Source organism: Muntiacus reevesi, chromosome 3 (assembly GCF_963930625.1).
Source record: "Muntiacus reevesi chromosome 3, mMunRee1.1, whole genome shotgun sequence".
Classification (NCBI taxonomy): domain Eukaryota; kingdom Metazoa; phylum Chordata; class Mammalia; order Artiodactyla; family Cervidae; genus Muntiacus; species Muntiacus reevesi.
In genome coordinates this window covers 227,836,513-227,857,469 of record NC_089251.1, presented here as the reverse complement: position 1 = coordinate 227,857,469, position 20,957 = coordinate 227,836,513, and the positions used below count along the sequence as shown (strand labels likewise).

At 38.0% G+C, this 20,957-nt stretch overlaps 2 protein-coding genes and 1 non-coding gene across 7 annotated transcripts in view; 2 read left to right on the top strand and 1 right to left on the bottom strand.

The window, feature by feature from the left end:
- ARL6IP6 (ADP ribosylation factor like GTPase 6 interacting protein 6) overlaps positions 1 to 10,538 on the bottom strand; it is a 34,587-nt gene extending 24,049 nt beyond the window's left edge. Inside the window, exons 1-2 of the mRNA XM_065931558.1 lie at positions 9,595 to 10,538; positions 8,088 to 8,141 (exon numbers count right to left, since the gene is read on the bottom strand). Of these exons, the coding sequence (XP_065787630.1) occupies positions 8,088 to 8,141; positions 9,595 to 9,994 (454 nt within the window). The 5' untranslated portion in view covers positions 9,995 to 10,538. The remainder of the gene's footprint in view (positions 1 to 8,087; positions 8,142 to 9,594) is intronic.
- LOC136165698 (U6 spliceosomal RNA) lies at positions 3,775 to 3,878 on the top strand. The gene has a single exon (XR_010662700.1). It is a non-coding gene; the product is annotated as a U6 spliceosomal RNA (small nuclear RNA).
- Positions 10,539 to 11,101: 563 nt separating the features above from the next.
- The window catches only part of PRPF40A (pre-mRNA processing factor 40 homolog A), a 58,353-nt gene continuing 48,497 nt past the window's right edge, over positions 11,102 to 20,957 (top strand). For 3 of the 5 annotated variants that reach the window (XM_065931555.1, XM_065931554.1, XM_065931553.1), the window contains exons 1-2: positions 11,139 to 11,363; positions 12,476 to 12,607. In XM_065931555.1, the coding sequence (XP_065787627.1) occupies positions 11,154 to 11,363; positions 12,476 to 12,607 (342 nt within the window). In that variant the 5' untranslated portion in view covers positions 11,139 to 11,153. Of the gene's footprint in view, positions 11,364 to 12,475; positions 12,608 to 20,957 lie in introns of all 5 variants that reach the window. The other 2 variants (XM_065931557.1, XM_065931556.1) reach the window with 1 other exon arrangement.

Here is a 20,957-nt window from a genome sequence, read left to right as displayed (position 1 = left end):
AAAATAAAGCTTTTATCTTCAGTTTTATAAAACTGAAAACTGTGGGGAAGATGTCAAAACACTTCACTGTTAAAATGTCCTGACATTTTTTATTTAACTCTGTGATCACCGCTTGCTACTTTTTATTACTGAGTACTAAGTGATCCCTTTCTTTCCATACCATGAACTTTTGACATATGAATTAATTTTATTAGAGTGTCTACTCTTTATAACTTTCCTACAAACATTACAAACCTAATCTGATTCCTTAACTTTGCTCACTCGGTACATGAAGAAATGTTACTTTCCAATTTATAAATGGGCTGGGATCCTAGATTTTCAGTCACACTGTAACTGCAATTTATGAGAGATATCAAGTCAAAAGCACAGTACTACAACCAGCTGTAAGAGCAAAGAGTTAAGATATGGAACAATGTGGGGAATTAACAGTGACTAATGGAAGAAATTAATTTGAAGGATTGAAGATACACATTCAAATTGCCTCCTTCATACAGTTTACGAAGCCACCGCTACGGATAAGTGTATCCCGGGCCTCAGGAATACACAGAAGAAAGGCTGAGAAGACTACAACAGAGGCTGACTTATGAATTACCAAATTCCCTGGCTGCACAAAATGCACAATCAAATATAGCTTTATTTTAGCAAGAAGTAGGAAATAAATGTGTAGTGGACTGTCTGTAAACTAATTAAAACTCAGTAAGAGACTGAGTCACTGAAAGAGAAACTCAGAGCAATGAAGCAATAAACAAATTTGTGGCAAAGTATTTTTGAAAGATGAACCTAATTTTTTTCTCCTGATAGTCCCCCTTCCCTTACCCCCCATTTTCAAAAGATAATGAACTTTGTGTTAACTGCCCCAGAAGGATGTGGCAAAGAAAGGAGAAACAGCCCTATGTCTCTTTGGTTTTTATGTTGCAAAACTAAGGTAACTAGTAGGACAGATATAAGAAGGAGGGTAAAGACAAAATATCTTGGATAGCAAGAATACAGGAAAAAATGTGTGTAACAGGGAGACAGTGAGGGCTTTATCTACAGATGAGAAAGAGTCCTGGTTTTGAAAAGTGGTGTGTGTGTGGCTGCATTTGTATGTGTATATGGAGAGGTAGTAGTGTTGCTGAGGTTTCCTGGTGGAGCCATCAAGAAGCCACACACACCAGAGAGGAATTGGATCTGTATATAGAATCTTGGCAGATGGGCCCAGAGCCAAGATTGCAGATGCCTCTGCCTTAAGTGGGGCATAGAAATAGCACATGGTCATGTGGCTTGGAAGCTGCTGCATCTGCAAGGCCATCCTGAACAGAATGCAAAATGTTTCAGCAGTAACTCATTTGGGCAAAGTCTTGAGGACTAGATCGTACTCCCATCCCAATATCCTGGCACAGTCAAACTCTAGAACCGTACCCAATGTGGGACTAAGCAGAGATAACCTGAGTAAAGACTGAGGGCAACCTTCCTGCCAACTCAGAGACTGTCTGGGGACTGTGGTGGAATGATGGAAAATTCTGAATATCTAAAAAATTGAGAAAGACACAAAATAACCAACAATAACAAAATGTGAGGCTCCCTAAAGCCCATCAGGCTTTTTTACTCAGGTGCTTTAACAGAACACTTACTGGATTTAATACAAAAATATTCTTGAGTCTTCAGAAATAACTACTATTCTATGATCTAAGTGCCTGCCTCATTTTGGGCATTTTAGTTATTTTACATTCACTTTGAACTGATCAATAGTTACATCCTTGATAAAAGTCACATCACAACGATGGGGCTAAAAGAGTACATTGCAATACTGTAGTACATTGCAATACTGTGGTCTAGAAATGTGTGTATGCTTCTGAAATTACTCAATTCATGTGTGAACAAGCAGAAAAACCACAAAAGTTGGCAGTTCACAACTACATTTTTTAACAAAACTCCTGAAGCTAAAAATTTGTTAACTTATGTTTTGTAAACCCATTTTACCAAGTTAACATAATTTCTAAAAGGTACATAAAAATTAAGTTAGTCTTCCTTCCCCAATTTACCAACTCTGTTTCTAAGAGCAATCAGTTTATTGTTGATCTTTTGTAAAAATATAGGTAATGTAGATAGCTATGTACAAAAATGAGCCAGTTATATACAAATGTATGCCATGTATGTATTTTCTCAGTTTGTTTTCCACAAATGGGATTCTCACTAGAAAAACTGTTCTGAACTTTTTCACACAACATTTTTGGAGACCTTCCATATCCAGTACACATAGCCACAATTCCACTGCATATTTTTTATTATTGCACTTTTTCACTATTAAAAATAAAGCTGCAAGTAACATTCTTATACAGTTATACAGAGATATCTGTAACAAATTTCTGAACTGTTATGTCAAAGAATACAGGTCTTTAAATACACACATCCTTGGTTTCTTCTCTATAGTTAATTTTCATCAGGTGATATGATGGAAATTTCTCTCTTTCATCTACTGTAACCCCCTGGACTCAATGGTTTCACCTAAAGCAAATAAGAGAGTAGGTGGGAAATTCCTAGTCTAACCCCTTTATTGGAGTTTTATCTTCACTTATCTAATTGGGGAGATTGCTTTTCAAAATATATGATTTTTGTTTCAAAGTGTAGTTATTTTTCTAGAAATATGATAGCAGCTCTATGTGTTTCTAAAAAAGCTTCCAGCAAAGAAATATTATGATATGTTGTAAACATTTCAATATTATTTAGCAATTTCAGGCTTATAGAGATGAGATGACTTTCAGAAGTTTTATGAAGTCAGAGATGTAAGTAAAAACAAACAGAAAAACAAAATAAAATCCTCCCATGTTCCCATACTGGGAAAGGTTTGTTATTAAAAAAATGTTAAGCTATCAATTACATTCTTCTAAAATGTATTCCTGTCATAAATAAGCAACAGGACAAGATGTGACCACATATTGATGAATTCCAAGTCCTGTTTTAGAGCTTCTGACATTTGAAATGTTTAAGTGAGCTAACATACTATGAAATATAATGCAGTAATAAAAAAAGAATGAGGTTGAACTATGTTTACTGATACAGAATGAACTCCAAGATATTTTAATGAAGCTGCAGCATATGTATGATTACAATTATTTTTTCTACAGCTGTGATAAAACCACATATCCTATTATACTTATTATATACATATAAACAAATAGAAAAAAACCTGAAAATACACAAGTAGATTAATGGTAACCTGTGCTTTAGTGAAATTTTTTTCATGCGATTATAACTCATATAACTAAGTTATGAAATTAAAAATCAAAAATAATTTAACAGTCAGGTAGTTTTATAAGCTGTAAAAACTATAACCAGCTGGCTACTAATAAAAGCTTTGATGGACTCATGCATATAACTAATCAACAATTTTTATGGTAAGTAAATGTGCGCAACTTTATCAAAAAGCTGAACAGCCGTGGGTCTTCAAGCTTATTTCCAAGTACAGGAGCAGAGGAAAGGGGCCTTTCCTCCCCTACCAGTGCCATCGACCTGAACACACAGGTGGGAGGGAGTACAGCAGCTGCACTGATACAGGTCTCCACTCAACTATCCTGTCCATCTGCCACTCAGCTTGTAGGAATTCTACTCCCTTTCCTATTAAAAGGTTAAGGAGTGGAAGGGAATATTCTGACTGAAACTGATGAAACTTGAGTTAGGTACCATTTGTAGTTTCCAATCATGTTAAATCATCATATTCACATGGGAAACTTAAAAAAACTTTTTTATGAACAATTTCAAACACACACAAAAGTAGAAGAAAAAATACAATGAGTGCTCACTTTGGCACCACATATACTAAAATTGGAACAATCCAGAGATTAGCATGGCCCCTGTGCAAGGATGACATGCAAATTTATTAAGTGTTCCACATTTTTTGGAAGCAACCTAGATGTCCATTGACAGATGAATGCATAAAGCAGCTATGGTACATGTATACAATGGAATATTACTTAGCCAACTTAGCTCCGTAATCTGTAAAACATCTTCATTTTTAGATTTTTAAACAACTTGAATGCTCAATCCAATGATTCCCCCCCTTTCCTTTCTAATCACCTGCCATTAGCATTTGTCCATTTACAAACAGTATCAAATAAATTAGTAGGCATAGACTAATAAAAGATGAAAAAGAACATTATACATATTTTAGCAAAAGGGGATGGTTTGTGTTTTTGCCTTCGTCCTCTCTGTTAAATGACACCTGGTTGAGAATACAATAGTTTTCCCAAAAACAACCAGATGGTAAATATCCTCAGCTTTGCTCACCATCAGGTTTCTTTCCCAACTACTCAACTCTGACATTTTAGCATGAAAGCAGCCATAATCAATAAATAAAACAATGGGGCACAGGTATGCTACAATGAAATTCAATTTACAAAAACAGGTAGCAGATCAGGTTTGGCCTGAGGGCCACAGTTCACTGACCTCTGCTCTGGACAAATCCATCAAAATTATTTTATTCTTTTTAGCATAATTGAGAATAACTGATGAGTAATATTAAATGATTCCTAATATAATACAATAACAAAGTGTTTCCAGATACAGATAAATAAGATAATTAAAATCTTATAATGTATCTTAGATATATAAAAGGGGCCAATGCACCAATTTCCAATCAGGTAATTTCAAGATCAAATAAGCTTTATTCTATAAAAATATATATATCTCAATTTTCTCTTTATTCTGTGGAAGGTCACGTAAGTAAGAATAAAAGACATGAAATAATTCTTAGAAAAAGAACTGCTCAAGAAAATTTAAAAATGAAGACTGGGTCCAACAGACCCTGAGAGGATACTGAGAGTGCAGCCAATTAGGTGACTTTAACTTTGATCCAGGAGACTAAGGATTGGGGCTGAAATTTCATAAATTCAGAGTAAGAAAATCTTCAGGGTTTTTCTGTTTGTCTGCTGTTGATATAACTGAGGAGTAAGAACTACTAGGCTGGTGGTTCTTGTAAAGTAGCACCATGACCATCACCTAGAAACTTATGAGGAAAGCAAATTTCTGGGCTCTACCTTATACTTACTGAAACAGAAACTCGAGACTAGGTAAAGCCTAGCAAAACGCTTTAACAAGTTTTCCAGGTGATTCTGATGCTAACTCAAGTCTGACTTCATGAGCCTAAGAAATATCCTTTCCATCAGCTGGGCCAGGTAGTACCACACTAACAATAATAAACCAATTTTTGAGAAATAGAGCTCCTAATGTCTGGTTCTCATTACTACTTTTACATGTTAAGAGGAGATGTGTCATGATTTAATGACTAATAATTCAGCTGCACACTGATAATTCCGGATAATGACCTGTATTGTTTTTGCCTTGCTACCATGCCTAGCTATCTGATGGCATAAAAATTCTAATGTACACTGTCTTGAGTTTTGATTTAGAAGGAGTATTTTATATTTATGGATGCAGGATAGTTGAGAATACCAGGTGAAATAACACATTTCTTGCATACTGTAAAAGTTCAGTACTGTCATTAATTGTTGAACATGATTTTCACACTTCCTTAAACTTGTGCTTTTTTTAAACAACGTTTTTCTCATTAGGAGTTACAGTCATTCACTAAAAACAACAGAGGTTTAAAAAAAACTATAATTCCAAAATTCAGATGAACTAACAGTTTGGTTGTATCCTTCCAGTGTTTTAGGGCTTTTTGTTTTTCTCTTTTTTGCCTTGGTTCTTTTACTGTTATCAGCAATATACAAAATTTTACAAAGACTCTGCTGCAGAGTAGGATAACATATTTGTGAATTTTTAAGTGAAATATTAGAGTTACCCTACCCAGCTACAGAAAGTACTGTATTATTTCCTTAATAGACTGTGGGCTCAAATTATAAGGTTCATATTATACACCCACTAAAAAGCTCAAGTTTATGGTTTTAATTAGTCACTGCGAGGAAGAAACTGAGTCCGTTGCTATCAACTTGCACCTTTCTAACAGAATGGGTCATTTCCCAACACATCCTTTCCCTTGGAAATTTTTACCATATTTCTAATACTCTATATCATTCAATTATGATGATACAAAGTCTCACTGATCACTGTGAAGAAGAAGAGAATTCAATCATCAACTCTCTAAATGAGCAGACTTCATCTTTGTCAGTCATCTCTTCTCTGGAAAATGTGTAGAAGCCTGGAAACATCTCAAGCATAAAAGGAGCAGTAAATGGGCAGCTAAAAAATAAACAGCCCCTGACACTGCAAGATGCTAGGAATCTGCTTCTAGTCACAAAAGGGACTTAAAGGTAACTACTAACTAATAGATGTCATAGGAACCAAAGATCAAATTTTAAAACTTTTTAGACACTGAAGGAACTCCACAAAGTTTGATTACAATTTCTGTATAGTACTATTTACAGTGTTTGTAAAAGTACTAGCACTACATTTGATAACAGTCTCAAATTAAGGAGTGTCTGCTAAAGGCAATTCCTTCTACTATTTTATGCACTTATTTCAGGTTTGCCTCAAATAAAAGATGATTTACCCTTCTTTCTGATATTCCTAGTTATAAAACTACGGAAAAAATGCAAAAACTGGAAATAGGACTAACTGCGAAACGTGATCAAATTTGGGAAAATGTTGATAGAAAAGCAAATGTGGAAAATGAAACAGTTCAATGTTATATATGATTAGTGCAATCAATTTGGCCAGAAAATAACTTCAAGGAGGAATGGCTGGAATGTGATTTTCAACTAAATGACCTTAAGTTTTATTTTATTAATTTATCTGAAAAATAGGCTTACAGGACAATTATAAAAGGAAAGCCCTACAAACTCTGCAGTGTGATTCCAATGCCAACCAGGGAAGATATGGGGAGAAGCCGAAAGTATTAATCACATCTCCTTGGTGGGACTACCTCACTAGTTAAGAAGAACACTGTAATAGCCTAATCCTGTTAGCCATTAGGATCAATCAACTCCCAAAGGCACTGATACAATGCTCATCATGAACCTTTTTTAAAAAACTATAAATGGGCTCCCCATGAACATTTTTCACAGAAAGAAGCATGAGAATAGCAGTGTCTCAGCTCCTTCGGAAATTAAGTTTCTTAACAGGCATTTAGGCTTATATATTGTTCCTTTCAGTCAAAGAGTTGACAGATCAATAAATGCTATGAAATGCCTTATGATCACTGTTGATTTTAGGGATGCAACAGTTTAACAACACACAGAGGCACACTAACAAAATGAGTAACTGAAAAGGACATGTTTTCTCATGCCAGAAGTTAAGACAAGCACAGACAAGTTTTCATGGGACATCTAGCAAACTAACCTGTTCGTAATTTGAAGATAAAAGCTTCCCTTTTGGCAAAGTCAGGTGGACCCTGTTGTCCTAATCATGAGGACATTAGCCTTGAAGAGGTAGTTTAAATAGTTTAGCTAAGGTTGGGGGAGGGAATAACAAGTGGGATAAGGTCTCAATCATTTCCCATACCCTGATCCCCAATTCAGGGTGATCAGTCAAATAAATTATAGCAAATAGTAGTAAAATATGCCAGACAGGTAGAATTCTGAACTCTTCACAATTATTTTGGCAGAGAAAAATAAAGTTAAATAAGAACTGAATTTTACTACAAATCTGTAAACTGGCATTCTACTGACATTCTATAGAAACTCAGGTCTGTCTTTTTCCTAGTCATAACTAGCTTGTGTTAAGTATACCCAATGCTTTTCATATTTTTTAAAAAACCAAGTTGCTTATAAGGAGATTTGAACTTAAAACTTCTTCTGAGGCCTGCTTAAGATGTTATCTTTGTTATGTCTGTGAGGAGATGTTTGTTTGTTTACTTCCTGGGAAGAAGTGTAGAGAGGCTTTTCCAAAAGGTAGCTAAAAAATGTTAAGTATTCTCTGGGTCTGTTACATACAGTTGTGTTCAAAACATATTCCTAGTGTGTTTGGCATACAAACATATACTCATACATAAAAAGAAAGTCTAACAAAACATACCACATACATATACAAACGAAGAAGAGTGAAACAACATGGCACAGGGAATATATTACATATTTTATCCAAACCTGTATATCATTAAAACATAAAAAACAAAAGTGAGCTCAAAAATCAAGTGACAGTAAGGTCCATACCTAACAGTCCAGTGTTTACATCATCTTCATTCTTCAAATTTTCAGCATGTAACTCTGTAAATACAAAAAGAGATGATTTTATAACTTGAACAGAAGCTCAAAGGCTAGAAAGACACGGAGTTCTGGAAACTGCTGTGGAGCTGGAAACAACTGGGTTCAAACCTGGATTCCATTTACTAGCTATGTGACCTTCAGTAAGCAAATAAAATGTCTTTATGATCAACTGCTATGTATTTAAAATGGGAATTTTTATTCCCAAGACAATTGATACAAGGCAAATTACTCGTTTTTGAGTTCAGCTATTTATTCTTCAAATAAGAACAGTTTAAGCTCTTCTGCAGTGCACTTCCACTTAGCAAGTTTTATGACTTTATGAACAAAGGCAATCTCTCTGAGTAAAACAGAAATAACTACCTACAAGACAAAACTGAGCTGCTTTGAAAAAAATGGGGGAGGGGAGTGGTAGAGGAATGAAACACTGGCACCCAAATATTTAACACTGACAGTTTACACCCAGTACCACTGTAGGAAGAGATCAAACTCTCACATTAACATGTCAATCTGTCTTCTGTATGAAAATCAAGCAGGCAGAGGTGTTAGATGCCATGAACAGCTCATGAGGGGCCTGAAGCAACGAGGGAAAATAAAAACTATAATTAAACAGATTTAATTCTACTTAGTGAAGTAAAACTAGTACTCGAGTAACATATTGGGAGGTTTTCATACAACAAACTAAGGTAGTTTTTTCCCCAATAACTTACCCAAAATCACTGTTAGAACTGAGGTTTCAACTCAGGTCTGATTCTTCCCACGGTAAAATATCCAAACACATAATACATTTGTACGAGTTCTGGAAAACCTATCAAGGCATATTTCTTTCTATTTCAACCTGGCCAGTATTTCAACTTCAGACACGGAAATGTAAAGCCATTAATCAGAGAAAGAACAGACTATCTTGCTCTGAAACAGAATTTCAACAATAACAGTGGGTTACAAACTTAGTACAAAACCAGAGGACTACTTTACCGAAGTAGACATTTTGGCCTGTGCAATGGAAATCCATTGTTCTTCAGGAATTCAATGTGTACAGAACAGGTGGATTGTACACCTCTAACCATTTGCGGATTAAAGTCTTCGAACTTGTATATAGCCTTTTAAAATTACCCTTTTCACCGCCTTCAAGGACAGTTGTTTTGCATTTTGCTTGATTTTACCAATATTTTATCCCCAAGTGTTCACTGATTTCATTATTTCTTCAAGACTACCAACCTATCAAGACCCTTTCTTAAAACGGGCCTCCTGATCACCGACCAAAGTCTTCTACTTTTAAGAAAAGAGAAGACAAAGGGGAAGACTAAAGAAAGGAGCGGATGAGGCGTATGGATGAAACCAGCTACCAAGCTTGCCGCCTTCGATGGGGGCGAGGGCGATGAAGGCAAGGGCCACGTCCAAGCTCAACTGAAGTAAACTCTGGATAGACTTTCAAGGCCCGGGCTTCCTTCTGTACCTTTTACGACCAGGTAGGTGATGGCGAGCAGGCAGGCAAGGAGGATGGCGAACAGCAGCGAACAGAGAATTGAGAGGACCTGGACCGGCCAACGCCGAGCCAGGGTTTTACCACCCGCATCCGCCGAGAAAATGCCATTGCGTTTATCGGGCAGAACCGGAGATCCGTCCCCATCTGGCCGGAGTACCAAGTCCTTTCTGGGTTTCGACGACGACCCGGCCGAGAACTCCGCCCGCAAATCACGGGCCACTTGGTCGCATCCCTCCTCCTCTTCGATTTCGCCCTCACCCCAGCTATCTCCCTGACTGAAAACGGAATACGCAGGTCGAGCGAACGGGACAGGGGTGCCGGGCCGGCGGCGCAGAAGGGCCCAACGCTTCCCGCTCTCCACAAACGACATGGCGGGAAAGACGCTCAGGCCCTCTGAGGTGCAGCGTCGCCCACCCGCCCCGCCCGCGGTCGCAGTAGCCAATGAGCGGCCGGCCCCCCCGCGGCCTCCACCACTAGGCCCTGGCGCGCAGGGGTGCACAAGGGTGCGCGCTGGGGCAAGAAAGGTGCCATGGGGCCGAGGAGAGGCTGAGCGCCCCTGGACCAGGGCACGACCCGCAAGCAGTACGAGGGAAGGCGAGCCGAGGCCCAAGGAAGCCGACTTTCCTCTCCCTGAAGCGTTTAGTCTCTCCGCCAGAAACCTCCGCCACCTTCGCGTCACCTCTAAACTAGCGCGTGCCTTCGCAGTCCCAAAGCCGCACCTCTTCTACGCCCGGTCCTAGCGCCCGCCAAGACACACTCCCGAACCTGTTTGCTTTCTCCCATCTTCTCCTCTACACCTGCACTCTCCCCCGGCTTCCCTCATTAACGGAAGCTCAGCGCCTGGTGCCCTCATCTCCCTTAACTGCTCAATACCGCCTTCCCTTTCACATTGTTCTCCCCGCCCCGAACACAACTTCCCTCCAAGCCTCCACCCCCCGCCCCACCCTGGCGCGCGCTGGCCAGCTGGTGTCTAAGGAGCTCGTACCCGCTCCGGACGACCCCTCCTCTAGCTTGCCCCGCGCCCTCCCTCCGCCTCTAGTCCCGCGCGCACACTACCGGCCCCAGTCACCGCTAACGCTAGAGGCTGCTTACCCTACCCCCGTCCCACCCTACCCCACCCCTGGCGGCCTCAGGTTTGTGGGGCTTAGGTAATTCGGGCGGGGTGGGGGGGGGTGTTGAAGGTGGCAGCCTCCACTGGTCCACCCCCTACGTGGTGTGGCAGTCTAAGTTCGGGAAGCTGGGACACCGTCGTCTTCCCGTCCCCGGGGAAAGTTGGTGGAGTTTTCCCTGCAGGGGAATCAGCGCAGAAACTTCTTCCGTCCCCCTCCCCCAACTCCATGCAGGCGACGCTGAGTTAGGCTGAGGCCGGGGGCGAATCGCCGAAGAGCTGCGAGTCGGCAGCGCAGTCTGATTGGACAGCGGGGAAGCCTGTCAGCCTACTGGCCCCGCTGATCCCGCCCTATAGCGCAGGGCAGCCTTTAACCCTTGGCCCCAGTGGGCGCCAGCCACTCAGATCGCTTCTTGTTGGTATGTGTAGCGGCAGTGGCCGCCGGCGGAGCAGTCTGAGCCCGACGATGAGGCCGGGGACGGGAGCCGAGCGTGGAGGCCTCATGGTGAGTGAAATGGAGAACCATCCTCCCTCGCGGGGTCTCGGGGACGGGGAGCGGAGATTGTCCGGCTCAAGCCTCTGCTCCAGCTCTTGGGTCTCTGCTGACGGCTTCCTGAGGAGACGGCCCTCGGTAAGGGAGCGGTGGGGCAGAGGGAAAGCGGCACAATGAAAAACGGAGTCAGAGAGACAGGAAGCATTCTCCAAAAGGAGAAGAAGATGAGAGTGGACGAAGGAAGAGCTCGAGATGGTGGGATTTGTTCCGAGGGAGAGAAATGGAGAGCGGGGATGCACAAAGGAAAGGAAGTGGGACCCTGGAAGTTCTCAGTAGGCTCGGCCTAGGCAGATGCGCGGTGGAGGTGCTGGGCCCTGGGCGGGGTGAGCGTTTTGGAGAGGTAGGCCGGGTTAAGCCGGGACTGGGAGACGGAGACGGAGACTTTTTCCGTAGACTTTTAACAGAGTCTGCCAGAATCTTAACTGGTAGTAGTGGTATTCGCAGAGGGGGGATAGCTGGGAGAATTGGCAGCAGATGACTACCTGGTTTTACGACCTGTAACAATGGGCACACGTAAAGAAAGGAGTTGGCTTATAAAAAGCGCATTAAGGTGCCTAAATTGGTTGTTTACGTTTAGTGTTCGTAAATAACAGAGCTTAGTCTTTGGGGAGGGAAATATTTTTTTGCATAAGTAATTTTAGCTGTGTTAGAGATCCTATTAGGAAATAATGTATTTGTTAGAAGTGAAGTGTCCCCGGGTACCGACGCTCTCTTTTATAAGATCAGCCCTCATCTCAGTTAATTGGGTAAATTTTCAGCGTTCTAAAGTTTAAAATCAGCTTAGAAATGAATCTGATAATGTGACGTTATAAAATGAACATAGTTAGCTATCTTATATCTGTGAAGTAGGACGAAGTTGTGGTTTTCACCATAACAGTTAAGCTGGCCTTCACATGCATTTCCTCTCAGTTAGCAAGCCAACTGACAATTGATTAAATCAGCATGCTCTAAAAAACTATGAATTAGGTGTCCGGAACTGATTTTAATTTTTCCATTTTCTGAAATTTGGTCAAGTTAAAGCTCATAAACACTGGTGTAATTCTTTTATTTAAGACAAGAAAGTTTAGCCAAGTAATTGAGTCGAACATTAGCCAAATATTATGTCATGCACAGAACTGATTTATAGGAATCAAATTTTGAGAGTCATTTATTGAAACTTGGCAAATTTTAAAATTGTCCCTCTTTTTCAGATGGGGCACCCTGGCATGCATTATGCCCCAATGGGAATGCATCCTATGGGTCAGAGAGCGAATATGCCTCCTGTACCTCATGGAATGATGCCACAAATGATGCCCCCAATGGGAGGACCACCAATGGGACAAGTAAGAAAGTTTGGTTTTTGTTTACTTTTGCCTGTGGTATTCTTATGTCAAGGAATTTCAAAATCTGTGGCATACTTGCAGCTGTTTGTTTCATTTTATGTCAAAATAATGTTTTTAAGTAAGTGAAATGTTGGATAATCATGACACTAATCAAATTTTGATTGTATTGAAGTCTTCTGTATAAGAGGTTTGCTTTCTGCAGTAACAAAGCTGAGTTGTTTTTATTTTGTATTTTTAATTTAAAAGTAGCAATGTATATCTAAGCTTTTGAGTTTAATGGCTTTACTCCCCCCAAAAATGTCAACTGAAGTAATTTGCTATGTCAATACAATTTATGTCGGTGGACGTTGTACCTGCATAAAATCTGAAAACAGCAATCGTTTAGGCCTTTGACTTAGAATGAATTTTATTTCTGAAGTAGCTTCCTGTCCTGTGTGTATGTGTGTGGTGGGGGTGGATGTGGGAAGATTCTACTCTGATTTGGTTCTTCATAGGATGGTGCCAAATAGGTAGATTATTTACCACTTACACTAGTTTGTTTTTTTATCTTCTTAAATGCTTATTGCTTCTGCACTCCTGCTTTTGAGCTAGCTATCCCTTCCATCTCCAGCATAAATTGTAAACAGACATTTTGTGGGAGTGATTTGGACCAAAAGGTTTTAATGCTGACTCAATGAATTCAGTAAAACTGAATTCCTAGTAAAACAGTGAAGAAAGGTAACAGGTTTGGTTACCGTAAATAATTTTATGCCCCCTGTTAGGTTCTGTAATACACATATCCTTTGGTGGCTGGGTTCTTTCCATTTAGTATCTGGATAAATCATCAACTGTTTAGGATAACAATATTTTGGAAAGCCAGTCAATTAGGTATGAGCTTTCTGCCAGTTGGGGGCATCATTTGCTTTGATAATCATTTAAACCTTGATGGTTTGAGTTATTGGTGAAATTGCAGTGGAGAAAGGGGCTCACTCTGTGTCTTTTTTTTTTTAAACTCAAGAGTAGAAGGGCTTAATGTCAAGTGGTTTATCCTCTTTTTTATTTGAAATATAGCCCTTAATTTTGTATAAAAGTCTTTATTCAAAGGCACCAGGCCCAAAAGATTCTACTTGTAGGAGTTCTTTAAATAAAAGAACTATTTATGTTACTTTAGGATAACACAAGTTTTAAAACTCCCTAGGTGATGGAGAAACAACTCTGATTCCTCTTCTGTTTCATTCCATCTCTAAACAGCAAGGAGCTCTTCTTGTTTTCTTAGTAGAGCTGCTCTAACTAGATAATGAGCTTTAAAAAAATATTTATTCTTTAAATGCTCTGGTTCTTATTTAAAATTAGTTTCTTTCCACAGAAAGATAAAATAAAACAATTTGCTACTGCCAGATGCTTCTCTCTTTTCTGGGGCCTTCTGTTTCCATTGGGCCAATCAAGGTAAGTTTTGCAAGGGATTGACCTGCTTACCCTTGCTGTATTGGTGCTATTGCACTACCAAAACCAAGATACCAGCTAGTCATTTCGAGTAACATGCAGATATTATTTTATTTTTTAAGTATTCATGTATCTCATTGACATAAGCTGGTCACAGTTTGCTTTATGGCCCTTTCTCTTTACTTTATAGTGACCATCTTCCTAGTAAGGTTATTTGCTACTTGGTACACATTCATTCAGATACTTCTACCTTGTGGTTTTCTTCTACATTTTTCCTAGACCAGGAACACCCTTTAAGCTTTTGTGCCTTTATGCTTACCCTGACTATTTAGATGTGTAAAAGTCTGTCTGTCTCTGTTGGCTCCTTTTAGGATAATGATTGAATGACTTAAGAGTCCAGCTTTGAGGAAATTAAGAGAATCCCTTTTTTTTCCCCCCTTAAATTAGGTTATTCCCTTTTTTCCCTCTTGGTATCTAACAAATATGGAGCCCAGATCATGGTAAAGCAAATGCTTTTTTTAGGTGTTATAGCAGACTGAGAGGGCATGAATAATATAATCATGTACCCAGGAATCTAATTTAAAGCCCTATAAAAAACTACCTTAAAATAAGTTGGTAATTCTCAAATTTGATCTTTCTTTCTGCATCATGTCTTCTTTCTACCCAACCTCAGAAGTATTAGTGAGCAGTAAGTGGTCAGAAGATAATAAGAAGCAGGGTGCCTATATAGTTGGCTGCAGTGACACAAAGTTGGTAGGGTTCTGCCATCCAATTTTAAAAAGTTAATTCACAGATTCTTTAGACTTGGCAACTGAAGGTTATGGAACCTTCATGTATATTGTCTAGTTCACATTAAGATCTCATTCTGGGGCCAGCTGAGGACTATAATTGGTGGCAGTCTTACTTGCTAAATGATTATGGTATTTGGAATGCTATTGAACATGACATGAAATTTTAAAATTTGTTTGTAAAATAATATACAGACTGAACATAACAGTCTATGTTAGCCAGAGTTTGTATTTTTTGAAATTAGAGCAAATGATTAAAGGAGTAGTATGTTTTCATTTGTTTTAATTCAGAAGATAACCTATAATGCCCTTTTTAGAATTCAGAATCAATCTGTTAGTAGTAATAAGCATTTGGAAATTATCAAATAGGGCTTAATAATACTCTTTGAAGTTTATCCTGTAAGTTAAATTTACCTTTCTTATTGTACAGTAGCTTCCGATGGGAAAGTTTTGCTTCTACTTTTATAGAGTTATAGGATCTTACAGTTGGAAGGGACCTTACAAGTTGTATAAATGTTATTTCCAGTAAGAGATTATATTAAGATATGTATGAAGCTGTTTTCTTTCTCTATGTGTATTGTAAATAATGTTTTGCTTTAAAATATTTTCGCATCTTACTCTTCTGTTGTCTTTTCTACAACATAAACTGTCCTTATACAGGTGATTTTTTTTCTTCAGTTAAGCCCAAGAGAGTCTTCCTCCCCATCTTTTTTCCCCTTTCTTTAATTCTTAATTTTTCTCTTCTTTTAATGAGAAGAGTAGAATAAAAGAATTAAGGTCCCTTTCAGCTCTAACAGCCTATGATTCAATTTAGATCATATGATAAGAATAGATGATATATATAAGATTTTATGGGTTGATATATAAGAAAATAAGAAATTCTTTTAGTAATGCCACCCTTATTCTAGTTATTCAGTATTTTTTCTTTTTGCTTTTGTTAGTTAAATTGATAAATGAGTAATTCCTCTTCAAGTTGGATTTTCTTATTCTCATATTGAATAAGGCAGGTTTTTATAGACCTTATTTCTGTTCCTGTTGCTATCTGAACTGCATCATGCCTTGGATATCGTTACAACTTATTAGCTAGTTTTCTTGCTTCAAGTTTGTCCCCTCAAAAACTTTTTAGATTTCAGTGAGTTATTTTCTTGCCCCAGAACTTTCAGTGTTTTCCTGTGCCTATAGCTTAACATCTACTTTCTACAACTTAACTTTCAGTGATCTCTTGGTGTATAATTCAAAGCATGATTCTGAGCTGCATGCCTTTGCATTCCCTAATATGAAGTCGGACTGGTCTTCTCATGGTATTTTGAGTGATTATATTATTTCACGACCAAGCTTGTGTTTTTCTTGCTCTCCTGCCCCCACCAGCTCATTACCACTGTGAACTTTATTTACCTAAATTCTGCCATTTCAAGTCCTGTCTTCTCCAAGAGGTCCTCAACAATAAATTTGCCCAGCATACATCTCCCCTTCAGATTATCAAAATAAAATCCTATGTAATCTGCCCATAACTCTTACTGTTTCACTTATTCTAGCCTTGTTTTATTATGGTTTTACTTGCTTTGTCTTTTCAGTGAGTAATAGATTGTAAGCTCTTAGAGGGCAGAGCCTGTGATCTGAACTTCTAAGAGTCTATAGTGCTGAGCACAGTTCTTGGCACATCATGGGTGCTCAGTAAATTACTTGTTGAATGAATGAAACAAACACAGATACTCTTTCCTACAATATAAGCCAGGAGATCAGTCAGTTACATGTAACTGTTTTCAGTAGTTACTTATGACTTTACATTGCTACACTTATTTTTAGAGTCTGCCTTTACAATTGATTTTTCATTTGACAAAAATGGAAGAGAAATAAGATGAAATACATAAGTAATATTTGTTTGGTGAATAAAATTAAAGAAGTTACTTCCATTTACTTTAAATTACAGGCAAGTGTATTTCTGTCTTTATGACTTCATTGGTGATCATCTCTTTAAGTTTTGCCACACATTTTTCCATACCCTAGGGAGAAATGATTTGAAATATAGGCCTTCCAGAACCAGTATATTGTTATCTTAGATTGATCTGGCTATGACTAATGTTATAAGTTCATTTGTTGTTGCTTTTAAGTTATCGTCATTTTTGGGTGTTCACAAAGTCCTTCCCGTGTAATTGGACATTAGCCAGTGACAAAAAGGTTTTTTTTTTAGGTTGTCTACTTACAGATTGTTGAATCTGGGTAACTTTCTTTATGCATTTATATTACCCAGGTGAGTACATTTTAAAAAATAGATTGACCCATACCTAATGTGTTGATATAACTTTTAGCCTGTGAATACAGTGAGATTTTGATAGGTTTTAATTTCATTATCTTTACATGGCAACTTATTTAAGTATGAATTTATTCAAAAACTTCAGCTAGAGTAGTATTTCTAAGTATATGGGGATTACTTGGAGAGATGTTAAGGAGACTGTGTCATTTTGGAAGAATGAACTATAATACCCCTTAGCCCCTGGGGTACCTGCCCTGAGATTCACAGGGTGCAGTATTTTCTAAAGATGTCAAGTTTTGCTGAAGCCTTTTAAAACTTTTTACCTAGTATTTTAAATTTTATTTGGCCATCTTTCCCTCCCCCACTTCTGCAGTTTCCATTACTGCCCCCCTTGTCTGTTTATTTTGCTTTGTCTATCACATTGCAGAGAATTAACATTGCCTGAAATTTAACATTTTGTGAGAAATGGATTGGGAACATTTATCCATTTAGTCTGCTTTTTAGGAGAAGAGGGCATATTAACACACATAAACGTGTGTGTGTTAGTCGCTCAGTCGTGTCTGAATCTCTGCGACCCCATGGACTGTAGCCTGCCTGGCTGCTCTGTCCTTGGAGTTCTCCAGGCAAGAATACTGGAGTGGGTTCCCATTCCAGGGGATCTTCCCAACCCAGGGATTGAACCCAGGTCTCCTGCATTGCAGGTGGACTCTTTACCCTCTGAGCTCCCAAGGAAGCCCAGAGCAACATTGAAATTAGTAAGTATTAACACACATAAATGTAACAGCTTGTAAAGTGCAACAAATGTATTCATTAATGGTGAGATCAAAAAAGGAAAGTGAATAAAAGGACTTGCCTGCTGGTCCAGTAGTTAAGTGTGTGCTTCCACTGCAGGGGTAGGGGCACAGGTTCCACTGATGGTGGAGGAGCTGAGATCCTGCATGCCACAAGGCACAATCCAAAGTAAATGAAAAAGGAAAGAATAGATTGTAACAGGCTAACTCGTTGGTTTTTAATTGGATTTATTAGAAATTTTGATGGCATAACTTCTGGTCATTATGAAGTAGTATATCAATAAATATAGATTTGGCACCTATATATATACACACAGCTATGTACTAGTGTACTAGAGTTTTTGTAGAAATAATTGGCCTAAGTTGTAAAGGTTTATAAGTAGGAATCTGTGGATATACAATGTCTCGTAAAGTTGTCGTTGGTCTTGCATTCTTATTTCCTATTTCCATATCTTCACGTTTCTGTTGTCAGTTCAGCCAGTAGACACTATCCATTTTAGTCAGTAGACGTTAAGCTTCTTCTTGACTATGCATCAGTACAAAGATGAACGCTGTTTGTGTACCCTGCACTCAGGGAACTTAAGGAATTACTCAGATGCCTGGCCAAACTCGGTTTTCTCATCTTTCAACTGCCGATTGGATTGTCATGATAGTTGTAGATATTTGGATATTTAGTGAAAATGACTTTTATATTTGCTTTTTTCTCCCTAGTCAAGTAATCATGTTTCTTCTACTTATTAAAAAAGGTTCATTGTAGTTGGTGGTCACTAAATATTTTTGCATGTTGGGCTTGAAAGAAAATCTGCTTCTTTCTTAATTAGTAATCCACTGCTCTCGAAGTGGAAATCTGAATATTCTCCAAATCTGAGAGTTGCTGTTTGCCAAATCTCTTAAAGGACTAAACATGTCAGCAAGTGAGAAGTGAGTTGAAATGTAGTTTGCTTTGTCTTAGACTTTTTTTTTTTAAAACAAAATTTTCATCTCATTTATCTTAGACTTATTTTTAAAACAATTTTCATAATTAGCTCCTGATCTGTTTGGGCTAAGACTTTCTGAATTTTGATTAACAAATGAGCATTAAGTTTCTGTTTGAAAACATGGACTTGGTATACTTTATTTGGTCCTCAGGTATCAAGAAAGTTATTAATGCTCAGAATGATGATTTTAAGATGATTGCATATTTTTTATCATTTTTATTAAATAAAGTAGACAGTCACTCTTTCTTCTCTTCTGCAGATGCAAGCACTAATCATGTTGTCTACTGCAGGTGTTTTGAGTCTCTGCTATATCTGCGTAGTTAAGTTTCATGTAGACATATATCTAGTGATTTAGCTAGATATAATAGTAAATCTAGTTTAAAGCATTTAGGGTAGTAATAGTCTTATGTCCCTCTTTGCTTTTGTCCTAGAGGACTTGAATCCAGAAAGAGGCTTAGTTGACTTTTTAGAGTAAGTTTTATAAAATCTTTAATTGCATGTGACATGAAACACCACAATTTGTGTGTGTCCCCATTATGTTTAGAACTTTTAAAAACTAAAAGTTCATTTTTATTCAGGTCCTTTCTAAGTTTTCGTGTCACGTATATTTTCCATACCTTCATTTAAGAAGTTTTGGGTTTGACAAGAGACAGTGGACTAAATATTTTAAACTCCTTACTTGCTCTTTTTTCATATAGTTTTGTAAGGTTTCAGGGAGTAGAACTGATACCTAATCTGTGTTAAAATCATAATTTTTATCACCATGTGTGTATATAACTGACTCATATGCCCTATTGAATTTGATCCAACCAGATTCAAAAGTGGATTGGCTAGATTTTAGAGAGGAATAATAAGGTTTGGAGAGTTGAGTGACTTGTAAAGTGACACTGAGGAGCTAGCACTAAATGTGATCCTTAATCTAGGATTGACCTCTTGTTACTTGTTTTGATTCCTACTGAAAGTAATGGTTTTACAGTATTTACTAGATGTCTTTAAAGAACTGAAGTTCTATCTAACAGATAGCTAGGGAATAGACTAAAGAAGGGGCAACATGAGGGATACTTTATATGAGTTGGAGAGCAGTTGTAATAAAACAACTTTGATTTATTGAGTGCTGCTTTAAGTGCCTGTGTGTATTCATGTATTATTCCCTTTAATTCCTACAACAATCCTATCAGATGAGTACTATTTTTCCTCGTACTGTGGGTGAGGAAATTGAGGGTTAAGGAAAGTTGCCCACGGTCACACAACTGGGGTAGGAATTCTGGCAATCTGATTCCAGAGTATACTTAATAGCTGTACTAGGCTGCTTCCTTGTATTTCTGTATGAGATTATGCCATTACATTACACCTTAGAATTTGAAGAAATAGTATTTTACTTCAGTGATTCTAAAGTCTCCAGGTTAAAAGAATTTAGCAAACTAATAATGACTACTGGAAGTTGACTTACTAAATGGAAGGTTTTACTCCATGTGGAAGTGGTTTTGCAAATACTATCTATTTTTTTGTTTAAATGTTATATCAGAAAGTGACAGATGTCTGGAGTTTATTTGTAACTGTAGATGAAGAGGAAGTAAATGATTGTCCCAGAATGCAGCCACTTATTTTGGGTTGTTAAGAATATGCTTTAAACCGGTGTTTCTATTTATTTCCAATTGAATGAACATTTAGTTACATTCAAAGATGTAGTTTTCACATTTATTCAAAACTTAATATTTTGCATTCATATATTTATATGAATATATAAGGTAAGTTAGTGGTATAGGAAATAGTTGTCTTTAAATACTATACTTACTAGGCTCTGTAGAGTGTGTTGTGGAATTAACTTTAGCACATTTAAAAGGAACCAAGTGTAAAGGCGAGACTCAGACTATCTTAAGTAATCAGTTTCCAGCTACAAGGGGAGCAAGACTGGTCTTTTAAAAGTCAACCAAATTCAAGAGTTAATATTTAGACAAAAAATAAGTTAGGTTGTGTGATTTCTTTCCAACAGGAGAAACTTCAGGAAATAATTATGAAGAAAAGAAATTTTGAGGTGCCAACGTGAAGATGTGCACTTTTGTTTTCATATCATAATAAAATTGGGCTAATTTACATTTGGTGTAACTAATTTGCTGT